At 50.9% G+C, this 16327-nt stretch overlaps 1 protein-coding gene across 1 annotated transcript in view; it reads right to left on the bottom strand.

The window, feature by feature from the left end:
* The window catches only part of LOC142255233 (stomatin), a 49750-nt gene extending 44852 nt beyond the window's left edge, over positions 1-4898 (bottom strand). The window contains exon 1 of the mRNA XM_075326756.1: positions 4791-4898. Within this exon, the coding sequence (XP_075182871.1) occupies positions 4791-4845 (55 nt within the window). The 5' untranslated portion in view covers positions 4846-4898. The remainder of the gene's footprint in view (positions 1-4790) is intronic.
* Positions 4899-16327: the final 11429 nt, after the last annotated feature.

The raw sequence follows: 16327 nt of genomic DNA, 5'->3' as shown, positions 1-16327 counted from the left end.
CACCGCGGATCCGGATCTGAGCGAGCGGAAGGCTGCCGACGCGGGGGCGACACACACAGATCATATAATACCATACAATAGCACCGTATCCCCCTCCACCTGCGCAGATCATATAATACCGTACAATGGCACCGTATCCCCCTCCACCTGCATTCCTTATTTATGTAGGTGATGTGTGGAAATTGGACCACTTAAAGGGGTCAGGATCTCTGGAGTCACCGGCTGAGTAATGGTTCTCGGAGGACCCCCTTAATCTCTTCCTGCGCTCCCCTTCTAGTCTGAGGTCCTAGAAAGCAGATGTGAGCGGCGGCAGCAGCGACCTCCCCGGAGACCAGCGGACTCACCTCCCCGGAGACCAGCGGACTCACCTCCCCGGAGACTTCATTGTTGACTGGAATAAACAGACAGGATCTGGGGAATAGCGAGTGCGGTAAAAGCGAGAGAACAACATGGCCACGAGGATCCATCACTAGCAACCAGCAGCATCCAACACAGCCGCTGACCCCAACAACCCTCCTACGGCTACAGACCCCAACAACCCCCCGTACGGCTACAGACCCCGACAACCCCCCGTACGGCTACAGACCCCGACAACCCCCCGTACGGCTACAGATCCCGACAACCCCCCGTACGGCTACAGACCCCGACAACCCCCGTAAGGCTGCAGACCCCAACAACCCCCGTACGGCTACAGACCCCAGCAACCCCCCTACAGCCGCTGATCCCAACAACCCCCCTACAGCCGCTGACCCCAACAACCCCCCTACAGCGGCTGACCCCAACAACCCCCCTACGGCTACAAAGCCCAACTACCCCCCTACAGCTACAGAGCCCAACAACCCCCCCTACGGCTACAGAGCCCAACAACACCCCCGTACGGCTACAGTTGCCAACAACCCCCCGTACGGCTACAGACCCCAACAACCCCCCGTAAGGCTACAGACCCCAAAAACCCCCCCTACGGCTACAAACCCCAACAACCCCCCCTACAGCTACAAACCCCAACAACCCCCCCTACGGCTACAGACCCCAACAACCCCCTTACAGCCGCTGACCCCAACAACCCCCCTACAGCCGCTGACCCCAACAACCCCCCGTACGGCTACAGACCCAACAACCTTTCTACAGTTGCAGACCCCAACAACCCCCCTACAGCCACTGACCCAACAACCCCTCTACAGTTGCAGACCCCAACAACCCTCGTACAGCTACAGACCCCAACAACCCCCCTACAGTTCCTGATCCCAGTGCCTTCCCACCCCACAGCTATCAGGCCCCGCGCCCTCCAGTGCTATTGTCTCAGGAGTCTGGATACAGGGTTGGGTTTGGGGGGGCTCTGGTTTATCCCTCCTAAATGGTACATTCGCCCATTTTTGTGGAGAAGAAGGGGACGGGGAAATGACAGCCGAGGGCCCGGATCCTCCCGTCTTCCTCTAGTAGTGACCATGGGCCGGAGGTCACCCCCCTCTACTGCTCCTCCTGTCAGTCTGCATCCAGAAGGGGCCACATTACACCCCCTGACAGGCACACGCCCCCCTCCCCCACTGCTGCCATGGTGGTATGTGTCAACTGTCTGCCAGTGACAAGACGCTATGGTCACATGATTGCACTCCGGGGAAACCACTGTGACAACACCGCAGCTCTGCGAGGAAACAATCCCTTTCCTGTGTCACAGCAACCGCGTCCATCAGAGAGAATGGGAGGAGTAGTCCTGAGTCAATAATAAGAATTGTATCTCTATAGCACCGACATATTCAGCAGCGTAGTACACATCAGAGGGGACGGGGACCATGCAGATAAAGAGGCCATCACAGAGGTCACCGGAGGAGAGGGGGGCACACAGGGGGCAGGCACAGGAGAGGAGGGGGACACAGAGCTAAAAATAAAGCACCATCAGCATAATAAATAGGGGTCTTCATATGAAGCCGCAGGAGCCGTTTCTGAGTAATGAATGTGCAGGAGGTGGAGGAGACCGATGACAGGATTAAGGGGGAACAGCGGACAATTAGATTAGCAAAGTGATAGGCCGGTCTAAAGAGGTGTTCATAGAGCACGCCTAATAATATGGGGGCTCAGTATTAGTCATATCATCTGGGGTAGTGCATTCCAGAAAACTGGTGCAGCACGAGAGACATCCTGGGGACGGGAGCGGGAGGTTCAGCGTATAGAGGATGATAGTCTTTTAGCAAGTTCAGAGCTGTGGAGAAGATGGGTAGAGTGGTAGAGAGAGATGAGGAGGAGATGTCAGATGATGCAGAACTGTGGAGAGGACGGGTAGTATGGTAGACAGAGATGAGGAAGAGATGTAGGGCAGTGCAGAACTGTGGAGAAGACAGGTAGGATGGTAGACAGATGCGGAGGAGATGTAGGAAGGTGCAGAATTGTGGAGAGGACAGGTAGAATGGTAGATAGAGATGAGGAGGAGATATGGGGGTAGGGAAGAACTGTGTAGAGGTATGTAGGTGGTATACAGAGATTAGGAGAGCATGTAGGGCATTGCAGAATGGTGTAGAGGATGGGTAGAGTGGTAGATAGAGGAAGAGGAGATATAGGGCAGTGCTGAACTGTAGAGAGGACAGGTAGGGTGGTAGACAGAGATAAGGAGAGGATGTATGGTGGTGTAGAGGACGGGTAGGATGGTAGACAAAGGAGGGGGAGATGTAGGGCGGTGCAGAACTGTGGAGAGCTTTCTGGGTAAGAGAGATAAGCTTATATTGTATTGTGTAGAGGATGGGTAACTAGTGCAATGACTGGAACAAGGTGGAGGCATCGGTGTAACATCTGGACAGAAATACAGTCCTAGCTGATGCATTCAGATGAATTGAAGGCTAGAACGTTTGGTTAGAGGACGACCGATCAGAAGAGTTGTCGTAATCCAGATGAGAATAAATAAGCGAAAGGAAGAGATTTTGTATTTTCAAAGGTGAGAAAAGGTTGGATTCTGGAGCGGTCCATATAGATAGAATAGGATTAGTATCAGTAATCCTGTGCTGATCAGTGCAACCTCCACACTGAAGCCACATACAATGATTGGAGGTTGCAGTGTTTTCCACGTGTCCGGGGAGGGAGGACGGGTCGTAATATGTTCTATATCATCACGTTATCCACACGGATCCAGCACCGGACTGTACTTAGCAGCAGGGTGTGACCCATCCTCTATTCCATTAGCAGGATAGCTGAAGCTTCCATCATGCTCTCACCACCACTAAGAGGAAATGCTGACCACGGCCAGAAGAACCCCATACACACTGGATGAACGTTCTCCAGACTTTTCTGCAGGACCAGTTGTGATACACATCCTTTCATGGGGTTTTCACAGGACAAAGCTGCTGCGGAGTCAAGAGGGAGGAGGAAAGTGACCACAGAGTCTAGGGAGGAGGGAAAGGTGACGAAATAATCCAGAGGGAAGAGGTAAAGGAGGGAGGTGACCAAACAATCTAGAGGAAGGAGGAAGAGCAGGAAGGTGACCAGAGTCCAGACGGAGGAAGGAAAGGAGGAAGGTGACCAAAGAGTCCAGATGAAGGTAGATGAAAGTGACCAAAAAGAGTCCATATGGAGAAGGAAGGTGTCACAGATCCAGAGGGAAAAGGAAGAAGGTGACCACAGAGTCCAGGAGGAGGAGGAATTGTAAGAGGAGGAAGGTGACCAGAGTCCAGAGAGAAGAGGAGAGTCCAGAGGAAGGAAGAGGAGGTGGAAAGTGACCACAGAGTCCAGAGGGAGCAGGAGAAAGGAGAACAAAGAACCCAGAGGGAGGAGAAAGAGGAAGAGAAGGACCAGAGTCCAGAGGGAGGACGTAAAGGAGGAACGTGACCAAAGAGTCCAGAGGAAGGAAGAGGAGGAGGAAAGTGATCAAAGAGTGCAGATGAAGGTAGGTGAAGGTGACCAAAGAGCTCATATGGAGAAGGAAGGTGACAGTCCAGAGGGAGGAGGAGGAGGAAAATGACCAAAGACCTCAGAGGGGGGAGGAGCAGAAGGAAGGTGACCAAAAAGTCCAGAGGGAGGAGGAGAAAGGTGACCAAAGAGTCCAGAGGGAGGAGGAAGAAGAAAAAGGTGACCAAAGAGGGAGGTGGGAGAGAAAAATGTGCCTGACGAGTTGAGAGGGAGGAGAAGAAAGGTGTCCAAAGTGTCCAGAGTGAGGAGCAGGAGGAGAAGAAACATTCCCAAACAGTAAAGATGAGAGGAAGAAGAGGAAGGTGACCAAAGACTCCAGAGGGAGGAGGAGGAGGAGAAGGATAGAGGAGGAGTCAGGCTCGGCAATGTCAGGGCCTCTGACCTGCCCCTCAAGAGCAAAGCTCACATAAGCCATGGCCAACAAACTCAGGTCACACCCCTAATGGAAAATAAAAAAAAGAGTATGGTGGGGTTCAGGGATCCCCAAACTCAGGATTCTGATACCCCACAAATTCCTCACCGACTGAGAGAACTACAACCACCAGCATGTAACAAAATATAGCAAAACCAACAGAGCAACAATGTAACAAAAATGAGAACTCCAAATCCAGTGATGTCAGTCATCCAAAACTAATAAGTATTAGCGCCCCTATATGCGTCACTGATGGCAGTGACTAGAGCTCCGCATCCCTGACATAAAATGCAGCCAGAGGGGGGTAGAAGGGGAACAACACATGAATGTGCCCCAACACAATATGCCCCTGCAACACATGTATATGGGGCCCTCAACACATGTATATGGGGCCCTCAACACATGTATATGACCCCAACACAGGAGGGTTCCCCCAACACAATATGCCCCCCGCAGTCCTGTGTGCTCAGTGGTCGCAGCTTCTTACTCAGGTTTCCGCTGTTGTCCAGGATCCTGCGCGGCTTCTGCTCGCTGTCAGCCATGGAGCGAGATCTGGAGGAGAAGAAGTGAGAAGCTTCTGCCGGAGCCGCCTGTAAACCCTGCACAGACCCCACCCCAGATCCACCTCCTCCCGAGACACAGCCCAGACACAGGAGACAGTGCAAACAGCAACAAGTGAGGACAGAGTAACGGAAGAGCAGCAGTGACCAGCCCTGTGATCAGATCTGTGACCTGTCCCCCCCTCATGATGGTGAGGAGCAGCAGTTTCCAGCCCTGTGATCAGATCTGTGACCTGTCTCCCTCCACATGATGGTGAGGAGCAGCAGTGACCAGCCCTGCGATCAGATCTGTGACCTGTCTCCCTCCACATGATGGTGAGGAGCAGCAGTTTCCAGCCCTGTGATCAGATCTGTGACCTGTCTCCCTCCACATGATGGTGAGGAGCAGCAGTGACCAGCCTTGTGATCAGATCTGTGACCTGTCCCCCCCTCATGATGGTGAGGAGCAGCAGTGACCAGCCCTGTGATCAGATCTGTGACCTGTCTCCCTCCACATGATGGTGAGGAGCAGCAGTGACCAGCCCTGCGATCAGATCTGTGACCTGTCTCCCTCCACATGATGGTGAGGAGCAGCAGTGACCAGCCCTGCGATCAGATCTGTGACCTGTCTCCCTCCACATGATGGTGAGGAGCAGCAGTGACCAGCCCTGCGATCAGATCTGTGACCTGTCTCCCCCTCATGATGGTGAGGAGCAGCAGTGACCAGCCCTGCGATCAGATCTGTGACCTGTCTCCCTCCACATGATGGTGAGGAGCAGCAGTGACCAGCCCTGTGATCAGATCTGTGACCTGTCCCCCCCTCATGATGGTGAGGAGCAGCAGTGACCAGCCCTGTGATCAGATCTGTGACCTGTCTCCCTCCACATGATGGTGAGGAGCAGCAGTGACCAGCCCTGTGATCAGATCTGTGACCTGTCCCCCCCTCATGATGGTGAGGAGCAGCAGTGACCAGCCCTGTGATCAGATCTGTGACCTGTCGCCCTCCACATGATGGTGAGGAGCAGCAGTGACCAGCCCTGTGATCAGATCTGTGACCTGTCCCCCCCTCATGATGGTGAGGAGCAGCAGTGACCAGCCCTGTGATCAGATCTGTGACCTGTCTCCCCCCTCATGATGGTGAGGAGCAGCAGTGACCAGCCCTGTGATCAGATCTGTGACCTGTCTCCCTCCACATGATGGTGAGGAGCAGCAGTGACCAGCCCTGCGATCAGATCTGTGACCTGTCTCTCTCCACATGATGGTGAGGAGCAGCAGTGACCAGCCCTGTGATCAGATCTGTGACCTGTCTCCCTCCACATGATGGTGAGGAGCAGCAGTGACCAGCCCTGTGATCAGATCTGTGACCTGTCTCCCTCCACATGATGGTGAGGAGCAGCAGTGACTAGCCCTGTGATCAGATCTGTGACCTGTCTCCCTCCACATGATGGTGAGGAGCAGCAGTGACCAGCCCTGTGATCAGATCTGTGACCTGTCTCCCTCCACATGATGGTGAGGAGCAGCAGTGACCAGCCCTGTGATCAGATCTGTGACCTGTCCCCCCCTCATGATGGTGAGGAGCAGCAGTGACCAGCCCTGTGATCAGATCTGTGACCTGTCTCCCCCCTCATGATGGTGAGGAGCAGCAGTGACCAGCCCTGTGATCAGATCTGTGACCTGTCTCCCTCCACATGATGGTGAGGAGCAGCAGTGACCAGCCCTGCGATCAGATCTGTGACCTGTCTCCCTCCACATGATGGTGAGGAGCAGCAGTGACCAGCCCTGTGATCAGATCTGTGACCTGTCTCCCTCCACATGATGGTGAGGAGCAGCAGTGACCAGCCCTGTGATCAGATCTGTGACCTGTCTCCCTCCACATGATGGTGAGGAGCAGCAGTGACTAGCCCTGTGATCAGATCTGTGACATGTCTCCCTCCACATGATGGTGAGGAGCAGCAGTGACCAGCCCTGCGATCAGATCTGTGACCTGTCTCCCTCCACATGATGGTGAGGAGCAGCAGTGACCAGCCCTGCGATCAGATCTGTGACCTGTCTCCCCCTCATGATGGTGAGGAGCAGCAGTGACCAGTCCTGCGATCAGATCTGTGACCTGCCTCCCTCCACATGATGGTGAGGAGCAGCAGTGACCAGCCCTGTGATCAGATCTGTGACCTGTCGCCCTCCACATGATGGTGAGGAGCAGCAGTGACCAGCCCTGTGATCAGATCTGTGACCTGTTACCCCCTCATGATGGTGAGGAGCAGCAGTGACCAGCCCTGTGATCAGATCTGTGACCTGTCCCCCCCTCATGATGGTGAGGAGCAGCAGTTTCCAGCCCTGTGATCAGATCTGTGACCTGTCTCCCTCCACATGATGGTGAGGAGCAGCAGTGACCAGCCCTGCGATCAGATCTGTGACCTGTCTCCCTCCACATGATGGTGAGGAGCAGCAATGACCAGCCCTGTGATCAGATCTGTGACCTGTCTCCCTCCACATGATGGTGAGGAGCAGCAGTGACCAGCCCTGTGATCAGATCTGTGACCTGTCTCCCTCCACATGATGGTGAGGAGCAGCAGTGACTAGCCCTGTGATCAGATCTGTGACCTGTCTCCCTCCACATGATGGTGAGGAGCAGCAGTGACTAGCCCTGTGATCCGATCTGTGACCTGTCTCCCTCCACATGATGGTGAGGAGCAGCAGTGACCAGCCCTGTGATCAGATCTGTGACCTGTCCCCCCCTCATGATGGTGAGGAGCAGCAGTGACCAGCCCTGTGATCAGATCTGTGACCTGTCTCCCTCCACATGATGGTGAGGAGCAGCAGTGACCAGCCCTGTGATCAGATCTGTGACCTGTCTCCCCCCTCATGATGGTGAGGAGCAGCAGTGACCAGCCCTGTGATCAGATCTGTGACCTGTCTCCCTCCACATGATGGTGAGGAGCAGCAGTGACCAGCCCTGCGATCAGATCTGTGACCTGTCTCCCTCCACATGATGGTGAGGAGCAGCAGTGACCAGCCCTGTGATCAGATCTGTGACCTGTCTCCCTCCACATGATGGTGAGGAGCAGCAGTGACCAGCCCTGTGATCAGATCTGTGACCTGTCTCCCTCCACATGATGGTGAGGAGCAGCAGTGACTAGCCCTGTGATCAGATCTGTGACCTGTCTCCCTCCACATGATGGTGAGGAGCAGCAGTGACCAGCCCTGTGATCAGATCTGTGACCTGTCCCCCTCCACATGATGGTGAGGAGCAGCAGTGACCAGCCCTGTGATCAGATCTGTGACCTGTCTCCCCCTCATGATGGTGAGGAGCAGCAGTGACCAGCCCTGCGATCAGATCTGTGACCTGTCTCCCCCTCATGATGGTGAGGAGCAGCAGTGACCAGCCCTGCGATCAGATCTGTGACCTGTCTCCCTCCACATGATGGTGAGGAGCAGCAGTGACCAGCCCTGCGATCAGATCTGTGACCTGTCCCCCCCTCATGATGGTGAGGAGCACCAGTGACCAGCCCTGCGATCAGATCTGTGACCTGTCTCCCTCCACATGATGTGGAGCATTCCAGTATTTGACTGGGTGCCCCTTGACTGCTGTGCCCCGTAATAAGGGGTTAATCCGGTCGTCCCATGTAATTTTTTCTGTCTCCTCCCTGTTTGATGCAGCCAATGATTCTGCTCTCCTCCTCCTGGCTGCCCCTATTTAATCCCATTCCCTGTCTCTTCCTGTCTCTCCCCACTCTGTGGGACCCGGAGGCAGCTGTCCCCGCTGTGCACCTGGAGAGAGTGAGTACGGCAGTCGATCTAACCGCTGCCATCCCGGACTATCAGGAGGGATTGGGATGCATGGCTGTCATCTCTCATTGCTGGCCGGTGTCCCGTCCCTCCAGATTGTCAAGCTCCTGTCCCTGCTCCCATCCATGCCAGCGGGAGGTCGGCGTGCCCGGCCGCCGGATCGCCTAAGCCCTGTTATCGCAAACCCCAGTACACTGTCCCCATAGTGCCCCCTCCTCAGTACCAGCCCCACCCAACCGGCAGTTACCCAGCGCGGCAGCGCAGCGAGCGCACCCTTTCATTCACACAAACCCCCAACTGCCCGCTCCCTCCCTCCCCCTGTATGCACCTCCATCAGTCACTGAGGGCTGTAGCCTCGCCACCTCCCTCCCTTTAGCATATGAGCCGGCAGCTGTGCACTGGCCCCGCCCACCATTAACACTGAACGGTTGCTGCTCTAGCTCTATGCAGGGAGCGCGGCGCTGCTATCTTTTTTTTAAATATCCGCACCCACGGGCTCCTTCCCTTGCAGTCACAGCCCCCCTCCTTCACTCTCTCACCTCTGATATCTGTCTGCTCGGCACCCGTGCACTGTCCCTCCCTGCGGTCGCGTCAAACACTTCTGGCCCCGCCCACCCGCATCCACCTGTATAGTTGATCCTGGAGTGTATGGGCTCCTTTCAGGTGGTGGGCGTGGCCTATCCAGTGTAACAATTCTCCCTCCCCTGTCTGAACACCCCACTCCACTGTGTCCCTGGATAGATATAGCAGGAATATATAAAATAGATATAAGTAAGAAATGTATAAAAATATATAAGAAATAAATAAATTAAAATATATAAAATTAAATGGGATATAATAAATTTATAAACAAAAAAAAGAAAATAAATAAAAATAGGCTATGGACAGAGTGTATGTATGTATGTATGTGTGTATGTATGTATGTGTGTGTGTATAACCCCCTCTGGAAACACCGCTCTGCAAGTTGTACATGCCCCAATCATGTGGCAGCTTTAATCATTCCTCGAAGCAGCCCATACATTTTGCATCTCACCCCCTTCGCAGAATTAGCAGCTGCATTAATTGGCCAGCATCAGCGCCTCATCCAGTGATGTACCTAGCCCACAGTCTCTGCCGGTGGCTGGGGCTATAATAATAAACGCACCTGATGGCCCTGTCCCTGATGTTATGCCCCCACTCCATTATTAATCACTACCTGTGCTGTCTCCCGCTGGTATGGCCCCTTCTACCCCCCCTCCCTTCCCCTTTGATCTTCAGCATGCGGGTGCTGGATCCCCGACATGCCGGAACGGCTGTGGTACCCGCTCCGCACGACCCTACTCCTAGGTATTTTTCACCGCTGGCCGGCCTGTAATAGCCGGAGCAGGCGTTTTGGTTTACCACAGGTCCTCAGGAACGAGTCATCACTGAAGGCATTCGCTACAACGTTCACCTTTATCATCTGAATATCCTCTCGCTCCTCAGAATGTCCCCGCAGTAGGACATCATAGGTCCCACCGCCGACCCTCCAGGCATCTGCGTGCCAGCCAGCCCCTCCTGGTTCCTCAAGACAGTGGTGAGTACCCTTATTCCAGGGCTTTGGGAGGGGAGATAAGACATGATTCCAATTTAAAAGTTTAAAAAAAAAAAAAAAAAAAAATGTAGTTAACCAAATCAACTCCCAGGCGTTGTTAAAGTGTGCTACGCCCTGCTAGCAACCGGAGTACTCCATGGATGGAGCATGGATTTGACCCCCGGATATTTCTTAGAGCTGCTGATTTACTAGTTTGCCATTTACAATGCGCACATGTTGCATCTGCTTTTGAGGGGTTTGCCAACAAAGCTTCACGCCCTCTCCCCTACAGGGGCCTCAGGTTTCACCACCTACACTGGGTCAGTTTCTGTTATGACAGCCCTCTCTTACCTACCTAATTATTAGCCATTCCTTATTAAACAATTATTCACCATTCAGTATTAGTTGATGTGATGGCATGTCTGCAATGTGTGGCTCAGTGGTAATGTTGCTGCCTACTGTATATATATATATATGTGTATATATATGCTGTGTGATATATATATATATATATATATATATATAAAATATAATCTATATGTATCCGATTCCAACACATTTTGCAGGTTTGCTTCAGGAGCATGCATTGTGTTTTACCGGTTTATCCACACCGCCATCAGACATCGGGTCTGCCTTTCGCGTTACCGGTTCATCCACACTGTCATCAGACATCGGGTCTGCCTTTCGTGTTACCGGTTCATCCACACTGTCATCAGACATCGGGTCTGCCTTTCGTTTGATCGGTTCATTCACACTGTCACCAATTTAACATTCATAATCAGACATCGGGTCTGCCTTTCATTTTACCAGTTCATTCACACTGTCACCAATTTTGATCGCTTTGCAGCAAGACATTAATTTATGCACACTCTTCTTGGGTTTTTATTCCTCTTATTTTATTGAGCCATTTTAGTCCTTTCCTTGAATGGTCATTAATTGCGTGACGGTATCTTTCTATAATACACCGCTTGATGATTTAATGCTTGCCCAGTTTATTACATCATGTTTTTTCAGGTTTGGTCCAGCGTTCCCCTATTTAGAGTCGCACCCTTTGTTGTGGGTTGTTTGTTTGGTAATTAATTCACCCTTTGAGTGGGATTTACCTTGTCGGGTTTTTCCTTTTCTCCTGGTGTGGGGAATTTTCCCATGCCAGTCGCTCCTTTTCACAATAGGCCTTTGACTGTTATTGAGGTATAATTCAATGGTAACTGTGCGGGCAACATACAGATCTCTGGTTCAGTCCCAGCGTTGACACTTTACATTTCCCCCATCACAATATCATATAACGCTTTAGGGCCAGACGTCTGATGGTTTGATATTCTTTCATCCTTTAATTGCCTTACTTCAGGCTCTGGTTTGGGAATTTGTTTTTAAATATTTCGGGTCCTGTGCGTTAGGGGGTCTCGGGTATCCTAGAGTTTGGTTAATTCACCTTACATTTCTGTGTTTCCCACTAATACCACACTTCAGGTTTTGTTTTTGCTTTTGGTCCATTAACATGAGCACTGCCATTCTTAGACCATTTGTCATGGCTTCTCCTTTTACCCCTCTGTGCTATCGCCCATCAGATTATGGTTCTTTAGTGTTTGGTTTCCAGTTGGTCCTGGCCCCACTACGGTTTAGTTGGAGAAATAATTGTTGTTTACGCTCCTTCTTGCTTTCATTATACTCTGGGAGCTTTGCCCCAATTCTAGAGCAGAGGGGATCCATTTCCACCCCTCATATGGGAAGTGATGTGTATGGTCAATGATGCTGTAAGGTCTCCTGGGAGGTTTCTACAACATGGTAAGCTTATAGTAAAACATGGTGCAAGGATATTTGTAGGCACTGTTTCTTCATACGTTTACTATTATGTGTTTGCTTCCAAAACCAGTAAGAACTAAAAAATAAATAGCGTGGCGCAAAAAAAAAAAAAAAAAGTGAGACGGTAGTTGCCCACTTCTTGTGGGTATGGTTAAGCACAGTTGCGCTGGTTTTCTGAATACTGGGAGACTAGTGAGTCTTGATTACAGTTCGACTGGAATAATATAATTTTTATTTCCCAAAACAAGTCCTGGTGGTCTTTATGATACCGTAAATTTTTTCGTTTGGACTTTTTTTCATTTGGATTTCATGGTCCAACAACCAAGCCTTCAGATATGTGTTCTTGAGTACCTCGTTTTCTATCCTTGGACCAATTTTCCTCGTCTATACTTACCTGCTCGTTTGCCGTCATCATGAGAAAAAGTAATAAAATTATTAGAATGGTCAAACTAAAAAATATATATGTATCTCTTACAAATATATCTCTTACATAAAGGTAGCGGAGTACTTCTGGTAGGTGTGGTAAGTGCCTTTACACTGTTTTCTGCATACTAGGTGGTATGCAGGGTCCCGATCATAGGAGAAGTGGAATAATACACTTTTGTTTCCCAATACCAGTCCTGGTGATATTTGTTATGATACCATAAGTTGTGCAATTGGTCTTTTCAATTTGGATTCCAATGTCAAATCACCGAGCCTTCACATGCTGATTGTTTCCTCAGGTATATTAGACCAGTTTATTGCTTTGGTAACAATTTTCTCTTTTTCAGATGATGTCAGATCCGTGCTATGGATTTTTGGCTGCTCATCATGAGCAGCCCGGAGAATGGAGAGCTATGCAGGTGGAAGGCATCTGAGACAAGTTTTGGCAGGACTGATTTCCGATTTGCTGAAAGTTATGATCTCACTGGATGCCTTTTTACGTGTTGTTTCTGTTTTTTCCATTTTGGGGACACCCTCTGCCTGTTCCGCCTAGGTTTTCACTATGATGAGTTCCAGGTTGCATTAGGATCTTATATCGGTTTAGTCAGGTCATTCTTTGTGATCTTCTATTGGTTTAGTCAGAGGTCATTCATTGTGAGGTAAGACAGGACGGTTATTGATGGATTGTTGAGTACTCCATGCTGGAGTGCCACGTTTTGTTTTGTTTTTTTTATGGTATACATTTCACATTGTTTAAAGTTGAAATAGTTCTTTGATTTGCAGGTTGGTATCGAGTATGCCTTATTTTCTGGGTGGGGGTCGGAGCACAGTTTGCTACTTTGCTCCTCCTTGGCGGTCAATTCAACAACGTTGGTGGTTTTTTGGTACAAAAGCTATCCACGCCGGGAGTCCGGCTATGACACAACGCTTTGTACTGGTTTACCGTGATTTATTTCAGTGGTTTTTAGTTTGGTAATTTTGGGCTGTGACCGACCACCATCCACTAAAAGATGAGATTTGTTTTTAAATCTCCAAATAAAGAGTTCTGATTTATATACCTGCGTCTGATTCTTCATTACATGGGACAATCAGTTATGGGTTTGTTGGGGTCTCAGCAGTCTGTGGAGCATTCCAGTATTTGACTGGGTGCCCCTTGACTGCTGTGCCCCTGTTACGGTTGCTGCGAGCACTGGAGACTATGTCCAGATTTCTTGCTACTGCACATGTGCGAGCGCTGGAGACTAAGTCCAGATTTCTTGCTACTGCACATGTGCGAGCGCTGGAGACTAAGTCCAGATTTCTTGCTACTGCACATGTGCGAGCGCTGGAGACTAAGTCCTATCTTGGAGCCATTGCACATGTGCGGGTGACATCATCGCTGACACGAGGTCACATGTCTCTGACACCTTCTATGCCGATTGGTCGCTGGTCATGTGCTTGTGACGCCTTGCTCGGTGATAGGCCAGCATGACGTCACTCTTGTCGTTCTGGCAGCCGATTGGCTCTGGTGTCCTCCATCTTGGATGAGGCACAGAGTCTATATAAGACCCTGACACACGCCGCATGGCGCTCAGTCCTCTTGGTTCATGCATGAGGGTAGACGCCCTGTGCACGTTCCTCTAGGCATTCCTCTGTCTATGCAAGGTGAGCGCTACCGGCAGGGTAGCGTTCTTATACCTTACAGCTTCGGCTGCTGTCTGTATCCTTACCTCTTAGGGGAGCGGACATAGGCAGGTGCCTTAGGCACATGGTCTGGCTGGGCCTTGTGATTCGACTCGTAGGTGGACGTTGCCGCTAGGGTAACGTTCCTTATACTGCGTCTGGCAGTTGTTCGTATCCTCGCACACTAGGGGAGCGAACAGAGGTAGGAGCTTTGTGCGGCTTACGCTGCTGTTCGTCTCTTTTGCACCACTAGAAGAGCGGACCTAGGCAGGTGCCATATCTAGTGGTTCGTGTCCTCGCACACTAGTGGAGCGAACGCAGGTAGGAGCTTTGTGCGGCTTACGCTGCTGTTCGTCTCTTTTGCACCACTAGAAGAGCGGACCTAGGTAGGTGCCATTTCGCACACATTGCCTTTGTCTCTGTGATTATTAACAGAGATCATTCCACACACCCTCCAAGTAAGGGAGGAATTGCTTTACTTACTTATTATATCCTTCTGTGAGTTAACAGAGGTATTGCACTCTGCCATAGTCTGCAGCAGAGTCTTTGCACGGTGGACCCTGACTGTCTGATACTCCTTTAAGTTATTATCAGACAGCCCCCCGTAACATTAGGACTGAGCCAAGGGTCTGGCAGTTATGGCAGAATATCAGCAGTTACACCGTTACATACAAGTACTTGAGTCACGGCTCAAGAGTATAGAGGATAAACCTCAGACCATGGTGACATCTGCACATGATCCTCGACTTGCTCTGCCAAACAGATATTCTGGCGATGCCAGATCATGTCGTGGTTTCATTAGTCAGTGTCAGATACACCTAGAGGTCAACTCTTCTCGCTTCTCTACGGAGAGGTCCAGAGTAGGCTTTATCATCTCCTTACTTCAGGACAAAGCCTTAGAATGGGCGACTCCCCTATGGGAGCGCTCTGATGTGGTTACTCTGAGACATCAAGACTTTCTTGATGCTCTTAAGGCGGTATTCATGGGTCCGCAGGTTACCCATGATGCGGCCCTGAGACTGTTAGATCTATCTCAGGGTTCGTTATCCACTAGTTCTTATGCCATTGCTTTTAGAACTCTGGTGGCAGAACTAGATTGGCCAGAGAAGGTGTTGATTCCTATCTTCTGGAGAGGGTTGGCAGGCTATGTCAAGGATGCTCTTGCTACTCGTGAGGTCCCTGCTTCTCTGGAGGACTTGATCACAGTAGCAACGAGGATCGATGTACGCCATAAGGAACGTAGACTCGAGGTCTCTTCCTCACGCCCTAAGCATCGGGCTATTCCAGTTGTTGAGGGTCCACTACCATCTTCCTCAGCATCTGAAACATCTCCCACTCCTATGGAGTTAGGTCATACGTCTTCCAGACTACGCAAGTCTGGTCCTCCTATATGTTACGTATGTCGTCAGGCTGGGCACTATGCCAACAAGTGTCCTAGTCGTCAGGGAAACTCCCTGGTCTAGTAACCATTAGAGGGGGGTTACTAGAGACGTCTTCTGCACCCTCTAAGTGTTGTATCCCAGGTCAGCTCTCGTTATCTGAGAATACATGGCCTATTATGGCTTTTGTGGATTCCGGAGCTGACGGGACTTTTGTGTCCTCAGGATTTGTAAAGGGACACAATATTCCCTCTATCATGTTAGAGGCGCCTATTCCTGTCCGTGTTGTTAATGGAACTATGTTGTCTGACTCCATTACATTGAGGACAGTTCCCTTGCGCCTTTCCCTGTCTCAGGGTCACATAGAGGAGATTTCTTTTCTTGTTTTGCCTGAGGGTATAGACGACATCCTTCTGGGTCTCCCATGGCTTCGGACTCATGCTCCTCACATTGACTGGGAGTCTGACAGCATTATTAGTTGGGGTTCGAAATGTCAGTCCCGATGTCTTCCCTTACCACCTAAGGTCATTGCGGTTGCATCTACTGATCTCTCTCCCATACCTACACCCTATCTGGATTTCGCTGACGTGTTCTCCAAACAGGGTGCTGAGGTTCTTCCACCCCATAGGCCGTATGACTGTGCCATAGACCTTATCCCAGGTTCGGTTCCACCTAAAGGCAGGGTTTACCCCCTGTCGATACCTGAGTCGGAGGCCATGTCGACCTATATAAGAGAGAGTTTAGAGAAGGGGTTCATTCGTAAGTCTGTCTCTCCCGCGGGAGCTGGGTTTTTCTTTGTTCGGAAGAAAGAAGGTGATTTGCGTCCCTGCATAGATTACAGGGGTCTCAACGCAATCACAATAAAGAACAAATACCCATT

This window comes from Anomaloglossus baeobatrachus, chromosome 10 (assembly GCF_048569485.1).
Source record: "Anomaloglossus baeobatrachus isolate aAnoBae1 chromosome 10, aAnoBae1.hap1, whole genome shotgun sequence".
Lineage (NCBI taxonomy): Eukaryota > Metazoa > Chordata > Amphibia > Anura > Aromobatidae > Anomaloglossus > Anomaloglossus baeobatrachus.
Note: the sequence above shows the minus strand (reverse complement) of the source record. Positions and strands in the feature narration are given on the sequence as shown.